The sequence below is a fragment of the Notolepis coatsorum genome (genome assembly GCF_963971535.1).
Source record: "Notolepis coatsorum genome assembly, chromosome: 15".
NCBI classification, from domain to species: Eukaryota; Metazoa; Chordata; class Actinopteri; order Aulopiformes; family Paralepididae; genus Notolepis; species Notolepis coatsorum.
The window spans coordinates 12,913,107-12,933,382 of NC_140179.1; the positions used below are offsets into that span (position 1 = coordinate 12,913,107).

The 20,276-nt window shown below is 43.8% G+C and overlaps 2 protein-coding genes across 3 annotated transcripts in view; both read right to left on the reverse strand.

The window, feature by feature from the left end:
- The window catches only part of LOC311241672 (uncharacterized protein), a 26,425-nt gene extending 16,975 nt beyond the window's left edge, over nt 1-9,450 (reverse strand). Inside the window, exons 1-3 of the mRNA XM_084330549.1 lie at nt 9,320-9,450; nt 4,171-4,291; nt 7-76 (exon numbers count right to left, since the gene is read on the reverse strand). Coding sequence (XP_084186675.1) covers nt 7-76; nt 4,171-4,291; nt 9,320-9,397 — 269 coding nt within the window. The 5' untranslated portion in view covers nt 9,398-9,450. The remainder of the gene's footprint in view (nt 1-6; nt 77-4,170; nt 4,292-9,319) is intronic.
- A 296-nt stretch (nt 9,451-9,746) lies between these two features.
- ncoa7b (nuclear receptor coactivator 7b) overlaps nt 9,747-20,276 on the reverse strand; it is a 96,048-nt gene continuing 85,518 nt past the window's right edge. For both annotated transcript variants that reach the window (XM_084330607.1, XM_084330606.1), the window contains exons 14-17: nt 19,539-19,691; nt 18,176-18,271; nt 17,507-17,580; nt 9,747-12,000 (exon numbers count right to left, since the gene is read on the reverse strand). In XM_084330607.1, coding sequence (XP_084186733.1) covers nt 11,865-12,000; nt 17,507-17,580; nt 18,176-18,271; nt 19,539-19,691 — 459 coding nt within the window. In that variant the 3' untranslated portion in view covers nt 9,747-11,864. The remainder of the gene's footprint in view (nt 12,001-17,506; nt 17,581-18,175; nt 18,272-19,538; nt 19,692-20,276) is intronic.

The window sequence follows — 20,276 nt, forward strand, 5'->3', positions numbered from 1 at the left end:
TTTTACCTTATGTCCTTCATATCGGTGATGCCATGAGCTCTCAGGACAGCTTTCCCCATTTCAGCCATCCTCTCACCTGTCAAGCAAATGCCTCAATTACTAACCAATAACTAGGCTAATTAATGAATTATTCCATCAATCAAGTTATTTCTCAATATATATTTTTTTAAATAGAGCAGGAGAATGAGGACTACATTGCATGTTCAATATTGGATCGCTGCGTTCCCTTGGCCAGTTCCCTCAATAGTACAATGTTAGACAGATGTTCCCTCAGCCCAAAGTTCCCTCAATACAATTTTAGATGGTGTTCCCTAAAATTCCCTAAAACTGTACATTGGAGGGGGGGGGGGGGGGGGGGGGGGGGTTGGGTAGGGGGTGGGTGGGGGACACTGTACACTGTACATTGGAATACTGACAAAGCCATACTTGGTCGCACAACTGGGTTAGGACATTTGTAGGGGCCAGTTTCGAATTGCAGTCTCCCATAGCCCATAGGTGTTCTTTGAGAGTGTTTTTGAAAGTGGGTAGTGATTCACATTCCTTTACAGCTTTGGGTAGGGCGTTCCACATTTATGTGGCATAATTGCGAAACGTGTTTAGTCCCTTGTTTGAGCCGAATCTGGGTTTAACATGATTTGTGGAGCTCCCTCTGGTGTTGTGCCACAAAAGATGATATACGAATGCTGAGGGATAAACTAGCTGAAGCTGAAGACCGAGACAGAAGAAACAATTTGAGATGTGTTGGAATACCAGAGGGAGTTTTGATTGATTGATTGGAAACTTTATTAACAGATTGCAGAATGGGTACAATACAGTACAGCTCAATACACACAATTGTTAAGGGGATGCAGACCAGAGAAAGACTTTCGTCTTGTTTACATCAGGGTCCCCCATTTTCAATTCATCAGGACATATATGACATACATGACATACAGATAGTCAGTACTGCTACATCTATACATTTATGACATACCAGATTTGCAAATACAGTACTGTTTGTGATACAGAAGGAGTCAGGAAAAGGGAGTATATACATTTGACGTAGAAACTGTACATTGGAGGAGGTTGGGTGGGGGGGTTGGGTACACTGGGATATTGACAACCATACTGGGTAATCTACATTGGAGGTGGTTGGGGGGGGGGGGGGCACACTGTATAAACAAGCAAAACTGTACATTGAGGGGGGGGGGGGGGGGAGACACTGTACAAACAAACAATATTGTACATTGGACTATTGACAAAACCATACTAGGTAAATGACTGTACAGGGGGTTGGGTTAGGATATTTACAGGGGCCAGTGTTGAATTGCAGTCTCCCGTAGGTGTCCCTTGAGAGAGGTTTTGAAAGTGGGGTAGTGATCCACATTCCTTTACAGCTTTGGGTAGGGCGTTCCACATTGATGTGGCATAATTGCGAAACGTGTTTAGTCCCTTATTTGAGCCGAATCTGGGTTTAACATGATTTGTGGAGCTCCCTCTGGTGTTGTGATCGTGGTATTCACTGACCTTTGGGAAGTATTTTCACATGTACATGGGTACCTTGGTCGTGTAGTGTATCTTGTAGACCAGGCCCATTGCAAGTTGCTGTACTCTGTTGTCTACTCTAAGCCATCCTAGGTTGTCAAAGTGGGCAGGGGTGAGGTGGGTTCTAGGAGTAAGGTCAAGCAGTAGTCTGACCAGTTTGTTTTGAGATGTTTGTAATTTTGTTTTTAGCGCCAAGGATGGACCCTTGTGGGACCCCACAGGAGAGGGAGGTTGAGGGGGAGGAGCAGTTGGCAATGTTGACAGCAAAGCTTCTATTTGTGAGATAGGAGGAGAACCATGCTAGTGCAGTGCCACTGACACCAACCCCATGTTGGAGACGATCTAGTAGAATGTTGTGATCAGTGTCGAAAGCTGCGCTGAGGTCAAGCAGCATTAAAATAGAGCAGTCACGGTTGTCAGCGGCGAGGAGTAGGTCATTTGAAACTTTAAGGAGGGCTGATTCTGTGCTATGGCCAGTCCTAAATCCTGAACTCATGAATACGTTTATCTCAAACACCCTGGATATTGACCTCCCTCCGGGCGGATTTGAAATGGAAAGAGCCCACAGGCTCCAAACAATGGACAAACATCTTTTTTGTCTAATGTGTTAAACCGTTCACTACCACACTACAGAAGGTTAACCTTTTGTAGTGTGGTAGTGAAATGGTTAACCTTCTGTAGTGTGGTTGTGAAAGGGTTAACCCTTTGTCGTGTGGCACTGAAAGGGTTAACCATTTGGTAGTGTGGTGGTGAAAGGGTTAATCTTGTTATATGTCTTAACGTTATAATGTATGATTCACTCTTTACAGATTATCTGTGGATGTCTTCTGTCTATTTTTTTTCTTCAGCATGTAGGCATCTGACAATATCTTTAGGGACATTGCACCGATCTATCTCAAATATTGATACAGTAAGGAATATGGTCCCAAGAAACACCTGGCGCAGAGACCTGGAGGCAGACACCAAGACCATGAAGATGACCTGGAACCAACTGGAGAGAACAGCTCAAGACAGAGATGCTTGGAGATCACTTGTTGACGGCCTATGCCCCAGAAGGGGTAGCAGGCGTAAGTAAGTAAGTAAGGAATATGGTCTCTATATGTGTTAATGTTGTGCTACTCTACCTGGAATGTTAATGGACTAGGAAATCCAATTAAAAGGAAGAAGATTCGGCCAGACATTTATGAGAAATTCTATATAAAGAACCAGAGGCTGTAGTCAAAATAAATGGCTGTATATCATGCTACTTTAAATTAGGCAGAGGCACCAGACAGGGTTCTGCACTCTCGCCAGGACTCTTCTGCTTAGCTCTCGAACCTTTTGCAATAGCCATTCGGAAAAACCCAGACATCCAGGGAATCAAAATTAAAGAAACTACACATAAATTACTACTTTACGCAGACAATGTACTATGGCTAGCCTCAGATCCTGTTAGATCAATCCCAGCACTTCTAGAAATGTTGGAATCATTCTCCAAATTATCTGGGTATAAGGTCAACTGGGAAAAGTCGGAGGCTCTGCCCCTAACTTCCAAAAAGTCTCTTCCAGGCCGCGTCTATGCCTTCTACAACGCTGTTCGGTTTCCGGGTTCCTCTGATTGGCCACTAAGCCCACGTGACCCTACGCTAGCACGCCCCCCTTATCGCCACCAGTTATCGCTTACGCCCGCGCATGCGCATGAGCCGCGACAAGCCCCTTCAATAACAGAGCTCTCATATTTGCGAATGCATAAACGACATCTTAAATTATGGCTATGTGTCTAATATGGCCGTCGCTTATCAAAGACTTGTTTTGTTTACATCAGGGTGAACGCTGTTGTATTCGCAAATATGAGAGCCAGCAATACGCAGCTCCAGTTAGCCTAATTTATACCGTAATGAATCATTAAAAAAATATACCGTTAACTGGAATATGTTGTTTCTTTACACATATGTTGGATTATGTAATTGGTTTGTCATGACAAACCAATAAAAAATCGCTACTTTACATCAGGGTGAACGCTGTTACGCTGCCACCACCCACTTCAATGACAGAGCTCTCATATTTGCGAATGCATAAACTATATCTTAAATTATGGCTATGTGTCTAATATGGCCGTCGCTTATCAATTGACAGAGCTCTCATATTTGCGAATGCAACAGCGTTCACCCTGATGTAAACAAAACAAGTCATTGATAAGCGACGGCCATATTAGACATAGATATAGTTTATGCATTCGCAAATATGAGAGCTCTGTCATTGAAGGGGCTTGTCGCGGCTCATGCGCGGGCGTAAGCGATAACTGGCGGCGATAAGGGGGGCCGTGCTAGCGTAGGGTCACGTGGGCTTAGTGGCCAATCAGAGGAACCCGGAAACCGAACAGCGTTGTAGAAGGCATAGACGCTTCCAGGCCGGGGCGTTTCAGTGGCCTACTGAAGGTCTTAAATATTTGGGTATTATTTTCCCTCAACATAGCAGCAAAATAATAGGGGAAAAAAATGTGCTTGCAGAGAGGACATTAGTATCTATATTCTTGTCTGACTCTGGAGAAGCGTATTTAGGAAAATGTTGGCATTGTTACTTAAATAAAAAAATAATAATTTAATATAAAACACACATACTGTATATGGAGGACTCCCCTAGCCGCCCATTTCGCTGTATACTCACCAAGACTGACATCTCCCAGGAGTTTCATGGAGAAACAGTCCTTGATGTGACGTCGTGGTATAACCAGGTAATGATGGGGAGCAACAGGGTATACATCCCGGAAGCAGACCAGCTCGTCGCTCTGTCCAAGACATGTGTTGGAGAGAGTTATTCTCGAGATACATTTTTTATTGTATTTCTTGTCTCTTTTTCGTGATTAATAACATCATGTAAATCACGTAGCTAGTAAAGTATTCAAGCTGGCAACATATTTCTATTGAATGTTTTGCCATTTCCTGATATTACCCAAGGAAAGTACCGTTAGCCTATGTGATGGGAGCGATTCAGGCCTAATCAGCAGCCACAGCTGGTGAATCACCCACACCAGGAACTAATCAGGCCTCGTCAATACAGCTGGTGAATCACCCACACCAGGAACTGATCAGGCCTCGTCAATACAGCTGGTGAATCACCCACACCAGGAACTGATCAGGCCTCGTCAATACAGCTGGTGAATCACCCACACCAGGAACTGATCAGGCCTCGTCAATACAGCTGGTGAATCACCCACACCAGGAACTGATCAGGCCTCGTCAATACAGCTGGTGAATCACCCACACCAGGAACTGATCAGGCCTTGTCAGCAGCCACACAAAAGGAGGCTTCCGACAGCACATGGGCAGGTTAGTCTGACTCCAGGCTACTACCGTTAGTCTTCCACACGCTACTGAGGCTTCCGACAGCACATGGGCAGGTTAGTCTGACTCCAGGCTACTACCGTTAGTCTTCCACACGCTACTGAGGCTTCTGACTGTTTATTCAATTAATTAATTGTAAAATGTATTAATTAAAGTTTAACCATCTGTAGTGTGGTAGTGAACGGGTTAACCCTTTGTCGTGTGGCAGTGAAAGGGTTAACCTTTTGTATTGTCGCAGTGAAAGGGTTAACCTTTTGTATTGTCGCAGTGAAAGGGTTAACCCTTTGGTAGTGTGGCAGTGAAAGGGTTAACCCTTTGGTAGTGTGGCAGTGAAAGGGTAAGGGTTAAGCTCTATTTCGACCGCAGGGACTGGGACATTTAGCAACTCAGCGTTTGCACCGCGGGGACCAGGGTCTAAACAGAATTTCTGGGAAATAATTTTACCCGATTCGACCCCGAAATAAGTCCCTACTCTTACTCTCTACTCCACTACTGACAGAGTGCTCCTCACCCAGAGAAGCCATGTACATGTCGAAATACTTCCCAAAGGTCAGTGAATACCACGACCACAACACCAGAGGGAGCTCCACAAATCATGTTAAACCCAGATTCGGCTCAAACAAGGGACTAAACACGTTTCGCAATTATGCCACATCAATGTGGAACGTCCTACCCACAGCCGTAAAGGAATGTGAATCCCTACCCTCCTTCAAAACCGCTCTCAAAGAACACCTGTCCTACGGGTGGCTGCAATTAGAAACTGGCCACCGTAAATGTCCAAATCCTCCCCCACCAATGTACAGTTTCTTCCCCTTCGGATGTATATATTTTTTATAAGGCCGGGCCGTTAACGCCTAAGTTAACGGCGGACTCTTATCGCGCAATAAAATAATTATCGCCGTTAATCTATTCTCAAAGTTGGGTCTGGGAGCCAATTACATTAGCTGATGTACCGTAAATCCTCTAATAGTGGAGGGTATTCAAATAGAGGACGGGCCTCTTATAATTTTTTTTATTTCTTCTTCGTGCCGTGATATAGAATGAGATAAACTCTTGCCAATGCAAATGAAGTGCTGCCTTTCTCTACCGTTCCCGCTACACTGACTACATTAACGTTGGCGTTAGCATTAGCATTAGCGTTAGCTAACGTTGTCATCATAGCTAGATCTGTGGTGTCGGCTGGATGACGTTGGCTTCGTTTGCAAACGCTAGTTAACGTTCGCTATCTATATGCCGTTGGCAGGCGGGGCTGGCGTTGTCCAGTTGACATTACAGATCATGATGCATGCATGTCAACTCGATTCGACTCAGGTAGAGTCGAGAAGGTACCACACGCAAAATGGTCCGTGCGGGCCCCGCAACCTAGTATAGACAGTTCCAACTTCAGTGTGTGAATTACGTTAATCCACCACAGTTTCACAATTGCTCAACTGCACTCAATATTTAAATACCAATGTTAGTCTAAATAAACGTAGACAGACAATGTACATATTAAAAAATAGAATGGATTATGTCCATGAGTGTAATTTTTTTAAATGAAGGCCTGCCTCTTATATAAGCCTCTCTCTAATAAAGGCCTGGTGCTCTTTGCAGCTGAGGTAAATACAAGACCCGTCCAATATTAGAGGATTTAAATTGTAAAACACAAGTACATCTTATTGAACATTATTTTGATATTTCATTACCAAACTGTACATTGGAGGTGGTTGGGTGGGGGGGAGGTTGGGTAGGAGTGGGGGGTGGGGGGGGGGGGGGGGGGGTGGGGGGGGGGACACTGTACAAGCAAAACTGTACATTGGAATATTGACAAGACCATACTTGGTCATTTACTGTACAATTGGAGGGGGTTGTGTTAGGACATTTACAGGGGCCAGTTTCGAATTGCAGTCTCCTGTAGGTGTTTTTTGAGAGTGTTTTTGAAAGTGGGTAGTGATTCACATTCCTTTGGGTAGGGCGTTCCACATTGATGTGGCATAATTGCTAAACGTGTTTAGTCCCTTGTTTGAGCCGAATCTGGGTTTAACATGATTTGTGGAGCTCCCTCTGGTGTTGTGATCGTGGTATTCACTGACCTTTGGGAGGTATTTTGACATGTACATGGGTACCTTAGTGGTGTAGTGTATCTTGTAGACCAGGCCCATTGCAAGTTGCTGTACTCTCGTCTACTCTAAGCCATCCTAGGTTGTCAAAGTGGGCAAGGGTGAGGAGGTGTGTTTTAGGTGTAAGGTCAAGCAGTAGTCTGACCAGTTTGTTTTGTGATGTTTGTAATTTAGTTTTTAGCGCCTTTGAGGTGCTTTGGTACCATGAGGTGCAAGCATAGTCGTAGTACCCTTGAATGAGTGCTCCTGCCAGAGTCTTCAGGGTATTCTTGTTTACCAGAGAGGAGATCCGGTACAAGAATCTTGTTCGTTGGTTGACTTTTTTGATTACATTGTTTGCCATTTTGTCACAGGAAAGATTTGATTCTAGGATGGAACCTAGGTATGTAATTTCATCTTTCCTTGTGACAATATTGTCACCCACTGTAACAGAGAAGTCGTTTGTCTTGCCGAGTTTGTTATTTGACCCGAAGAGAATGGACTCTATTTTACATTTACACATTATAAATTGAAAATGGGGGACCCTGATGTAAACAAGAGGAAAGTCTTTCTCTGGTCTTCATCCCCTTAACAATTGTGTGTATTGAGCCGTACTGTAGGCTACTGTACCCATTCTGCAATCTGTTAATTAAAATGTTCAATCAATCAATTCAATCAAACCCAGGGAGGGGAGGTACAGGCATGGTAATAGCAGACATAAATATAAAATTAATAGTAAAGATAAAAAATAAGCAGTGTAAACAATACAATGAACTCTGAATATTAATTCTTAAAAAACTAAATCGAAATTTCAACCAATTTTATAATAAACACATAACAATTTTATTGTTCTTTTATCTTTCTTTCCCTATTATTTTCCATTCCCCCACTTTATTTTGTTCAGTGTGCGTTTCTCGTTTTAGAGCACGGGATGTGAAATTACTTTTTAATAATGATGACCACATTTTGACAGTTGTCTGTCTCGACTGTGTATTTTATCGACTAGAGTCGCGACGCGTATGGAAATGCTCATATTTGATTGGCTGAGTAGTGTCACGTGAGATGATTTGGTCCGAGTTTCCTGAGAAGCACCCATCTGCAGAACGTCAGCGCAGCACTCTCAGTCCCCGCGCTGTCAGGCCCCTCAGGAATTTGGGTCACGAGACCGTCACAGGCCCGCTCAGCAGCGCCACCCACCCAATGGCTGAATTGGAGTATTGCACTGTGCGGGCAGATCCGCGATGATTGATTGATTGATTGATTGATTGATTGAAAACTTTATTAACAGATTGCAGAATGGGTACAATACAGTACAGCTCAATACACACAATTGTTAAGGGGATGCAGACCAGAGAAAGACTTTCGTCTTGTTTACATCAGGGTCCCCCATTTTCAATTCATCTATGCATTTATTTAAACTTTATTTAACAGATTGCAGAATGGGTACAATACAGTACGGCTCAATACACACAATTGTTAAGGGGATGCAGACCAGAGAAAGACTTTCGTATTGTTTACATCAGGGTCCCCCATTTTCAATTCATAATGACATTTATGACATACTCAATGCAGTACTGTTACATTTGTGACATACAGTAAATATATACAAGGGGGAGGGAACTGTACATTTATGATGAATTGAAAATGGGGGACCCTGTACTGCAGATTTTAACAACAAAATTAACAATATGATGCCGCAAGTTCTGTTATATTTCAATTGCCTTACTTATTTACATTATTACAAGTATTATAGGCCTACAGCAGTATTGTACAGCCAGTAACTGTAATGATAGGTCCTATCCAAGTGTCTTAATGATAGTAGACTACAATCTTTACAGTAACTATACTTTTGCTCACAAATTCCTGAGGGGCCTGACAGCGCGGGGACTTCAGAGTCCAGTGGACCTCCGCAGAGTCCAGTCCCGGTCCGTGTAGTCCGCTCGACTATGGGAGCACCTGTACCTGCGCTGACGTTCTGCAGGTGGATACTATTGAGTTTCCTGGGCGCGGTGCGCCGCTGAACCAGTTAGAGAAGTTGCGCCGTCATAATAACAAACAATAATAGAAACTAACAATAGAAACGCTCCGTCAAAATGTATTCATTCTCAATTATTTATCGGTTATGTTATAATTATATTATTATAGATATGGATGACTCTCCATTCGGATACTTTCGGCGTCTGGTCTTGTTAGTCGGCGTTATGAAGATGGCAGCAGAGTGAACAGATATCTTTATACTTTAGAAAGATATGTACATCCAGTACAGTACATCCTCCAATTAAGTTACACAACTGTAGCATCAGATAATAAACCGGTACCTAAACTAGGTTTACGCACAACAGATGCAACCCACCCACATCTATGACAATATATGATGATTTGATTTGACATTACCATTTGAAGAATGTCCGTGTTTTTGTCTTGGCCGTTTGCTATCACACAGAACATACAGCTTCCATCATAAGCAGTCATGCCAAGTATTGTTTTGGTGTGTCCGATAACCGTCTAGTAGTGTGTCGACTGCAGTCAATACAAGCTTCAGGAAATGCCCTACTTTCGTTTTATTCTCATCATGGCAAGTACAATAGACGAAAGTAAAGGATGATCCTACCCTGATAATAGCCTTGGCTTGACTAAGGCTTTCTTTAAATGTTTTACTAGTATTGGTATTTTTCCCCGTGACAAAATTGTAATTAAAATTTTTTCTATGTATCAAGACTGTCAGTTTCACATAATATGAATTAAGCCAACATAATGGCAAAGCATAATATATAAAATAAAGATAGACAACTTATGTTTATTCAGCTTTAAACGTGGCAGCAATAATAACACAATAAATATATTGGTGAAATCACAGAATAGGACAGGTTTGGGCTTCACATAGGAAATAATACTTTGGGAGCATTCAGTTACAAACACTCAACATCTAAAAAAACACAAAAAAACACCCTTTCACATGAAGCATCATCGGCTATTAGTGGGGGAGAGATAATATAGCAATGATATTTCTATATTTTTCAAAGTTGTATATTCATGCATTACAGATGAGATCCAAGTGAAACACGGGCTTGGCTGTAATTCAACGCCTCCTTTCCTTTGTATTAGTGTGAAGCAACTGGGCTACTGGTTAGTTAGTGGTATGACATCAGAGTGCGTTAAGATCAAACTTTACATCCCTTTTTTTCCCCATCCAGTAATATAAAGCGGATGTCAAAGTTGTAATATTGGGTTAGAGAGCTTCCCTTTATGTATATGTAGTGGTGATCAATCAACATTCAGTGGTGGGTTTACATTTAAAAAGGCTGCGGTTATTAAAACAGGGCCATGATTTTTTTTTTCACGGAACAAAAAGAGATGTTTAAAAAAATCCTGCAGTGCAAAAGAGACATGTTTAGACAACACTAAAAGACAATGCTGACCACACATACAACAAAAATACAACAAAACTAAAAAACTAAAGAGGATACATTGATTGAATATGCTATCAGAAGTCTCCTCTAGTGCTGCCGTTATGTCATATCAGATAACGGAACAGAAACATTCAATAGAACATTTAGGTATAAATAAGAAGAAAAAAAATAAAATTTCAACATTCTTTATAAAAATAAAAATTGAAAATTATATATAAAAACGTAATAAAATGCACAAAGAAAGAATTTAAATGAAATAAAATGGATAAAATCAAAAAGAACACATTTGGTCATTGTAAATCTTCACCTCAACACTTCCTCCTTGGTTAACTGTTGGATTGCATGGGTGGAATGTACGTTACATACTGTAATAAGGAAAGGTAATGGAACATCCTCATGAATTAAATCTACGATTCGACATAATGACAACAAGGCGGTCTTTGGTGGACATGCGACTCCCCTCATTGTAAACAATTATTCCTCTTCATGCGTTTGAGAGTGGACGTCAGTTGGAGGATGCAGATTCGGTTAAGAGAACTGAATTCTCAACTGTTTGACCTCAAAACATCCCCCCACATAACATCCCCCCACATAACATTTCCTATGTGCGCGGAAATATACTAAAAGGTTACATTTTGTAAATCGAGAGTATATCCCCAGTGAATACAAATGACATTCACAATTAATTATGGACAAATTTACCTATAGTGTTATTGGGTGTCTTATTTTCCATACAGTCACCTTATGCCAGCTAGATTTTTTTTTCTCCTTTAACAGTAACTTCAGCTGAGTGCAATTATTTCAATCCAACAGGTCAAAAACAAATCTCTCCCCACCATCTGGCTCCTCTTCTTCTCCCCGGGGAGCATAATGGTGGTGGTAAGGCAGGGTGCATGCTGGGATAGCTGGAGGCATTGCGGGAGGTCTAAAAAAGCAGCCAATGAAGTGAGAAGAAAATAAGACCAGTAACATTTCTTCACAATTCCACCTCCGCCAAGCAACCACAAACAAGATACACCGAAAGGAACAAACAGCCTGAGCCCACCTGGCCACGTCGGCAAAGAGGTCGACACCTAGCCCTGCCGAAAAAAACACTGTCCTTCCCGACGACCACCAGAAACAATGAACCCTTTCACTGCCGCACCACCAAACGGTTAACCCTTTCACTGTGACAATACACAGGTTAACCCTTTCACTGCCACACGACCGTCGGTTGTGTGATAGTAAAGGGTTAACCTTCTGTCGTGTGGCAGTGAAAGGAATCCATCTGGCGAGACCTTCAAAAATGAGAAATCACAGAGACCACCTTTTTCCAACACATCCAGTTTACTTAACATCTCAAGCCTGCCTGCGTAAGGACTGGACAGGCCTAGTTAGTAAAGCTCCTCCTCACTGGTCACGTCTCGGTGTATGGTACAGTGGTTATTTGGTTAGGTATGGTTGCCCCCTAGTGGTGTATAAAGGCTAGGAGTCAGGAGGCCTGGGGCTGTGGAGCAGAGCGAGTGGATGTAGGCCGTGGTCGGTTGCAGCTACTCGAAGCTCCAGATCTCCAGGCTGTGGATGTTGAAGTCCTGCTGGGTGGAGAGGGGTTGGTTGTTGAAGGTGGCACAGCTATTGGTAGTGCCACGGTACAACCCGGCATCCAGCCAGAGACCCAGATTACCACTTGAGGGGGGGATAGGAGGAGGAGGGAGGGAGGGAGGGAGGGAGAGAGAAACAGAAGGAATTAGAAAAGAGGTCAAGATATAAAAAATGTATGTTTATATAAAAGCTAAGAATATCCCTTTAGACTTGTGACCGTCCACTTCCGTCCAAATTCCTAACTGCCATTTTGTACCAGAGGCGGTATGGACACAGAGCCATTTTGTGCCAGAGGCGGTACGGACACAGACAGTGGCGTAACTCTGTTGATAGTGGTGCAGGGGACAGATTTGGGGGCGTGGTCAGTGACGTCGCATTTTACCTCGATTTAAAAAAAAAATACCAGGTGTGCAATACCGCATTTCCCCAGGCGGTGGCGTCATTTCTCCATGTAAACGACACACTGGGCTCATACAGAAACAAGCATTTCATCAAAAAGTATTCTGTATTTTGTTGTGACAAATAATAATAAACTACGAGGCGCCGGCGACAGCATAGCAAAACTTAGTTTGCTTTGAAGAAGTAGCTTTCTCCTCTTGGGCGACGGTGCCATCCTTGCGTTTTGTTGCATGCAGGTAGGACACATACTGTCTTATCTTATCTCTGTTTATACCGTGTATGTGATGACATATTTGAACACACACCTCGGCTGACGACCCGAGCTATTATTATGCAAAGACGAGTACTGTAGCGGGTGGGTACTTGGCCCGTGCAGGGCAAAAATGCGACCCCCATCTACTCATCTTTGCATAATAATAGCTCAGGACAGGTCATCAGAGACTCACCTCAGAGACAATCAGCAATTTTCCGTGTGTGGTCCTAGTGCTGGTCGCCGCGGTCGCGTGTCCGTTTATTATCCATGCATTATCTTTGGACGGTAAAAATGTGGGGGGAACAATAACTGCATTCTGAAACCATGCCGGGGACATGTCCCCGGTGTCCCCCCCCATAGTTACGTCCCTAGACACAGAGCCATTTTGTGCCAGAGGCGGTACAGACACAGAGCCATTTTGTGCCAGGGGCGGTACGGACACAGAGCCATTTTGTGCCAGAGGCGGTACGGACACAGAGCCATTTTGTGCCAGGGGCGGTACAGACACAGAGCCATTTTGTGCCAGGGGCGGTACAGACACAGAGCCATTTTGTGCCAGGGGCGGTACAGACACAGAGCCATTTTGTGCCAGGGGCGGTACAGACACAGATCCATTTTGTGCCAGGGGCGGTACGGACACAGCCATTTTGTGCCAGAGGCGGTACGGACACAGAGCCATTTTGTGCCAGGGGCGGTACGGACACAGAGCCATTTTGTGTAAGGGGCGGTACGGACACAGAGCCATTTTGTATCAGAGGCGGTACAGACAGAGAGCCATTTTGTACCAGGGGCGGTACAGACACAGAGCCATTTTGTATCAGAGGCGGTACAGACACAAACCATGTCAGCTCCTGGCTGCCCTTGGGGGGAAGAATGACGGGATGCGTCTATACTTAAGACAACAAATTTGTGTTTCCGCGTTCGAGTTTTGCGCTCTGATTGGCCACGCGCGTTTCTGGTCATGTGACATGTGCGCCAATCGTGGGACGGCAAGTTCAGCACCTATTTCCGGGTCTAACAGCCTGCAAAAAGAAATCCATGCATGTGTTTCCTATACTGTGTCACCCATCGCATGTGTGTGTCGCTGCATGACCAGTGTTTCCCATTAATTACCTAGACTGTGGCAGCCCGCTAATTTGTCTATACAAAAAAATTATAAATTATTTTTTTAATATAAAGTTTGCCAATAGGGATGTATCCGTAGTATTGGCAGTGGTAGTAGTCGTAATAGTAATCCAGTATATATTTGTATTTTCTAAAAAATAAACCAGTTCAACACAGGTAACCACTTTTGCTTCATTTCTTTGATGGCTCAAATGTATGCTCTAGTGACAGTCGATTTTGGGTTTTGAGCACAAAGTTCATCGTAGATCTAGCCTCTTTATGTTGCTCTCAAAGTGCACCAGATTGATGCATTTAACCCATTCTCTGCCGGGCATTGTACCCATCATTGTACCCTCTCTGCCAGCGCTATAAGTCTATGGAGATGTTCACCTTCTTTGCAGGGCTATAACTTTTTTAATTGTATTGCTAAATTGACATTACTATGGCCCATTCAACATCAATTATCTATCGTTCAGGATGTAGGAACGTTTAACTTTTTCATTCACACATTCATACTAAAATACCGTCTAGAGTATAAATATGTTTTTATCGTTTTCTGCAGTATTTCATAGAACGTGAGATATAGGCATAAATGCATACATTAGATGATCAAATGCAGTTTGATACTGATCAACGTTATATTAAAAATTTCAACTGTACATGGTCCTAAACGTCATGACTGGTCATCTGCGGGTGAACAGAGGGGGGGGGGGGGTCGTTTATAATTCAATGACCGACGTTAAATGATTCGTGTAGTATGGGTGATATATTGATCAGAGCAGTTTGTATCGAAAATGGTAAAGAAAAACGCTGAAACTCACCCCAGTCTCCTCGTAGCGTTGGGCGATGAGAGTGGAGCAAAAAGATCGCTATTATGGGATGTTGATCGATGCGATCCATTTCCGGTTTGTATATTACTAATACACGTCCAAATCATGTTGATTATTGAGTTATGGCAAAGATTCATATCGACGGTGTCTGTATTGAGCCCCGGGACGATAAGCGAGTGGCCGGACGAAAATAGGGGATGGACAGAGCACTTTCGGTTTGGCAACTCGTCGATCGGCCACGAGGTGGCGGTATTGAAGCGTTGCAGAGTTGTGATGGCCCAGACAGCATCACCCAAGACTCTGTGGGTGAAATATGAATACCATGACAAAAATATGAAATATTGATCTCAAAAACGCCTTACGGAGTTATTGGCAGACAACGCATGGCGGAGAAAGCCGCCTTAACGCGTGAATGGCGGAGAATGGGTTAACTTTCAAATGTACCAAAAAAGATATTCCCGGGGGAGCATGCCCCCGGACCCGAGGGTCCGAGATTCACCCACCAGTCTCACAAAATCCTGTGGGAAACACTGCATGACTATGTTGCAATGTGTGCTATGAATAAAGACTTGAATAAAAGTTTGATCTTATTCTATTTTATTCTTTTTAGTATTGAATCAAACTGCACTTTTTTTACTCGTCTATTCTATTTTATTATTTTTATTACTGAATGAAACCTTAAACAGAGAGGCCTATTGGGATGCTAGATCCTAATGTGAAACACACTTGCTACCTCTCTATCTTTTTTATGCTCGCTTATGCCTGTATTTTTTACTGCTGTGAAGCACTTTGAACTGCAATTTCTGTATGAAAAGTGCTATACGGCAAATGTCCGACTTACATCAAGGAACCCGGACCATCAACAAATCAATCTTAACTATATTCACAGGACATACTTGACTCCTATAAGACTGAACAGAATGGGTCTTAAACAAGACTCCAAATGCTCCCAATGTACAAATGGAGACGAAGGGACATTTATGCACATGTATTGGGACTGCCCACCAGTTAAGGCATTCTGGAAAGATGTGACCCAACAATTATCAAAACTTGTATCTTGGAATATACCAGTACACCCCTCTGTATTACTATTGAATGATGTTTTTGAGTTTGCAGTAAATCCACAGCTAAAGAGATTGGTTTTATCGGGTATCACAGTAGCTAAAAAGCGGATCGCATCACGCTGGTTTCAACCGGAAAAAATGTGCCGGAAGGTTTGGTTTCTTACATATCTCGATGTGATTTATCAAGAAATATCTACAGTAAGAATTCTGGGTCTCAATGAATCCAAAATGTCAATGTGGTTAGAAGTGGTGGAGAGAATAAAAGCTAGCTTATAATGGTAGTGTCTGGTTAGGAGCGAGGGATAATGGAGGTACTATCCAAGGAGGGGTCCGGGGGGGGGGTTCGAGCTGGAGCATATGTGTGTAGGGTTTTAGATAATAGGTATTAGGGGTATATCCTGTATAAGACATTGGTATAATTGGTAATTTCGTTGGATATACGGTAAAATATTATTATATATTTTTTTTGCTTTCTGTTTCTGTGCTTGCATGTCATTTTAGCCATCTTAATTGTTAGTTTCATTATGCATTGTGTGTTGAGTACTGACTTTTAATAATTTTGTTTTGCAATAATAAAAAAAAAAAAAAGAAAAAAAAAAAGTGCTATACAAATAAAGTTGATTATTATTAGTTTAGTTAATGACGTTTCAACTTGACAACAAAACAAACCGGTGTTCCTGAACCGACTACAGCTGACTTCCTGTAGCCATCTTGACTGACCACTTTTTTTTTTTTTTTTATTTAAAAAAAAAAAAAAAAATCCCCTCCATTTTCCTCCGATTTTCTCCCATCCCAATGTTAGTCGTATGCCAATTCCCAATCCCCTTCCTGGTCGCTGCGCACCTACCCCCCACAGTCAGATCATCTGGGAGAGTGGAGGCTATCACGTGCTTCCTCCGACACACGTCCAGCCAATCAACCGCTTCTTTTCACCTGGCAGCGCGGATTCTCATTGAGAGGGCGTAGCGTGTGGAAGGATCACACTATCCCACTCAAGTCCTATCCGCGCTTAGCAGGCGCCCCGACCGAACTGTAGGAGTCGCTGTTTACAACGACCCAGACCCACCCCGCCAGCTTCTCCCACCCTCTAATACTGCCAATTGTATTAGTGTGAACGGCCAGCCAAGCTGGTGACAACCCCGGAGCTGTGAGCTGGATTCGAACAGGCGAATCCAGCTCACAGCTCCGGGGTTGGTGACGAACGCAATCTCCGCTATGCCACCTAACCGCCCTTGACTGACCACTTTTGATGGAAAAAGATGTGGAACCAAATATTATTTGGAACTTCCCAGATATAGAAATGGAGCATTATTTAGCTTAAACCGTTCAATATCACTGACTTGATATTAACAAACACAGCAACAAACCCAACAGGAAATCAACTGGAGTTGTAGCCGTTTCCTGGCATCACATCAAACATTCTACTATTCTAGTAGAGCTCTGGACTCATGATCGGAAGATCACCGGTTCGAGCCCCGGTCAAGGCTGCTGTCAGAAAGTGGTGGTGTTGTCCAGCAGGGGGCACTCTGTCCTCTGGACCAGTCAGTAACAATGCCCCTGTTACAGTGATAGGGGACACTGTATAGCTGCGACTGCTGTCCTTTGGCTGAGACGTTAAACCGAGGTCCTGACTGAATTCGCAAAGAGTAGGGGGTTCCCCCGACGTTCCTGGCCAAATTCCCAATCAGGTCTCTGACATCAAGGCCACCTAGTCATCCCTTCCCCTTAATTGACTAATCCGTGTCTCCTGAGCCGTTCAGCCATTGTGTAGTGTGATGTGTGCCGGGTGCCAGTGTACGGTAGCCATTGAGCCTGCGTAGCCCAAGGTTGGGTGCTACCAGTGGTGGTGAAGGAGGCAATTTCCACCCTACATTGTAAAGCATATAAATGCAATTAATTATTATTTGTATTATTAGTCAATAGATGTTATATTTACTCACCCTCCTCCTCCCATCTGGAGAGAATCAGTATTGCCTTTCACAAAGTAAGAGTTCTCCCCCGTCCAGCGATATACCTAGAGAGAGAGAGAGAGAGAGAGAGAGAGAGAGAGAGAGAGAGAGAGGAAGAGAGAAGAGAGAAGAGAAAATTAGGAATCCACATGGCTAGGCCATGCCTAAAGTACAATAATACTTGATTATTATTATCGAGAACAAAGCCATTTCATTAGATTTGCAATGTGAGGAACAAACCTAGCTTATTTGAGTGTTTACATGTGTTCTGTGAGCTAAAGTGTAGCTAAAGTGTAGCTGAATACAATAAGTGTAATTATGACTTCAGTACAAACCTTGATCTGCTCTGGATAAAAGTGTAGCTGAATACAATAAGTGTAATTATGACTTCAGTACAAACCTTGATCTGCTCTGGATAAAAGTGTAGCTGAATACAATAAGTGTAATTATGACTTTAGTACAGACCTTGAGCTGCTCTGGATAAAAGTGTAGCTAAATACAAGAAGTGTAATTATGACTTCAGTACAAACCTTGATCTGCTCTGGATAAAAGTGTAGCTGAATACAAGAAGTGTAATTATGACTTCAGTACAAACCTTGATCTGCTCTGGATAAAAGTGTAGCTGAATACAAGAAGTGTAATTATGACTTTAGTACAGACCTTGATCTCAGGACAGAAGCTGTACAGGAACGTCTCTCCGGTGCCGTAAAAGTGTTCGCTCAGTCTGAAGGGATGAGTGGAGAAGGCTCCAAACACCTGGAGGGGGGGGGGGGGGGGGGGGAAGAGAGAGGGGGGGGAGAGAGAGGGGGGGAGAGAGAGAGGGGGGGAGATAGAGAGAGACAGAGGGAGAGGGGGGAGAGAGGTGGAGAGAGATATATAGATATATAGAGGAGAGAGGGCGAGGGAGAGAAAGACAGAGAGAGGGCGAGGGAGAGAGACAGAGACAAGAGAGGGAGGGAGAGACAGAGAGGGAGAGAGATACAGAGGAGAGAGAGATACAGAGGAGAGAGCGCGAGGGAGAGAGAGACAGAGAGGGGGAGAGAGAGAAAGAGAGAGAGAGGGGGAGAGAGAGGGGGGGAGAGGGGGGGAGAGAGAGAGAGGGGGGAGAGAGAGACAGAGAGGGGGGAGAGAGGTGGAGAGAGATATATAGATATATAGAGGAGAGAGGGCGAGGGAGAGAGACAGAGAGAGAAAGACAGAGAGAGAGAGACAGAGAGAGGGCGAGGGAGAGAGACAGAGACAGAGAGGGAGAGAGATACAGAGGAGAGAGAGAGAGATACAGAGGACAGAGCGCAAGGGAGAGAGACAGAGAGGGGGAGAGAGAGAAAGAGAGGGAGAGAGAAAGAGAGAGAGGAGGGTGAGGGAGAGAGAGAGACAGAGAGGGAGAGAGAGAGACAGAGAGATACAGAGGAGAGAGCGCGAGGGAGAGAGAGACAGAGAGGGGGAGATCGAGAAAGAGAGGAAGAGAGAGGGCAAGGGAGAGAGAGACAGAGAGGGAGAGAGAGAGAGACAGAGGAGAGGGTGAGGGAGGGAGAGACAGAGAGAGAGAGATACAGAGGAGAGAGCGCGAGTGAGAGAGACAGAGAGGGGGAGAAAGAGAGGGAGAGAGAGAGAGGAGAGGGCGAGGGAGAGACAGAGGGAGAGAGAGAGACAGAGGAGAGAGGGCGAGGGAGAGAGAGACAGAGAGAGGAGAGAGGGCAAGGGAGAGAGAGACAGAGGAGAGAGGGCGAGGGAGAGAGACAGAGAGGGAGAGAGAGAGACAGAGGAGAGAGGGTGAGGGAGAGAGAGACAGAGAGGGAGAGAGAGAGAGGGAGAGAGAGAATAAATTAAACGGGTCAGACACGGAATAAATTCAAACAACCAGGATTAAGACACTCAACCTATTTCAAGTTCAAAATCTTTCCAAAGAGATAGGTGGAATAAATTGAGATTGCATTGTTGATGTATGAATCGAGGTTGCAATCTCTTTTTACGATTACCGGTAATCGTGCAGCCCTAGTTCACACACACACACACACATTACCTGGTTTTCCATGTCTTTGATGACCATCAGTACAGGGCTGTCCACCGGGGCCAGGCTCCTGTACAGGGTCTTCAGGCTGGTGCCGTGCTCCACGGTGCTGTAGGCCAGCCTCCAGGGGTAGCCCTGCACACGGGCCGGCAGGCGACACGCAAGCTGGACACCGGACAGACAATTAGACGAGACAGAGGTCTAAATAAACATTCAAATCTTTTTTTTTGAATTAAAAACAATTTATTAAAATCTTAATTTTTAAATATTTTTTTCTATTAATTCTGTTTAAACCAAAGCTAGATGCAGACAATGCTCGCTGCATTATATATACATATTAACAAATTGTTCTAAATAAATAATAATGATAATAAATCATTTGAAGTTTGGACACATTTTTTACAACTGAGGGAGGTAGATTACATTTTTAGAGACTAAAGTACAGAAAAAGGTACCGCTGGGTACCGGTATCAATTCACAGGTACCGGTATCGGTTCAAATGTGAACGGTACCCAACCCTATTTAACGCTGAAACATTTTCTCATCAGGAAGTGGGTAGTATTGTGAGTGACAAGAGGCAGGGGAACTATGTGAGAATGCTATTCATCGACTACAGCTCGGCATTCAATACCATAGTCCCCTCCATACTCATAGCCAAGCTCAGGGACCTGGGCTTGAACTATGACCTCTGCCAGTGGGTCTTGGACTTCCTGACTGGCAGACCCCAGGTGGTGAGAGCAGGCAACTGCA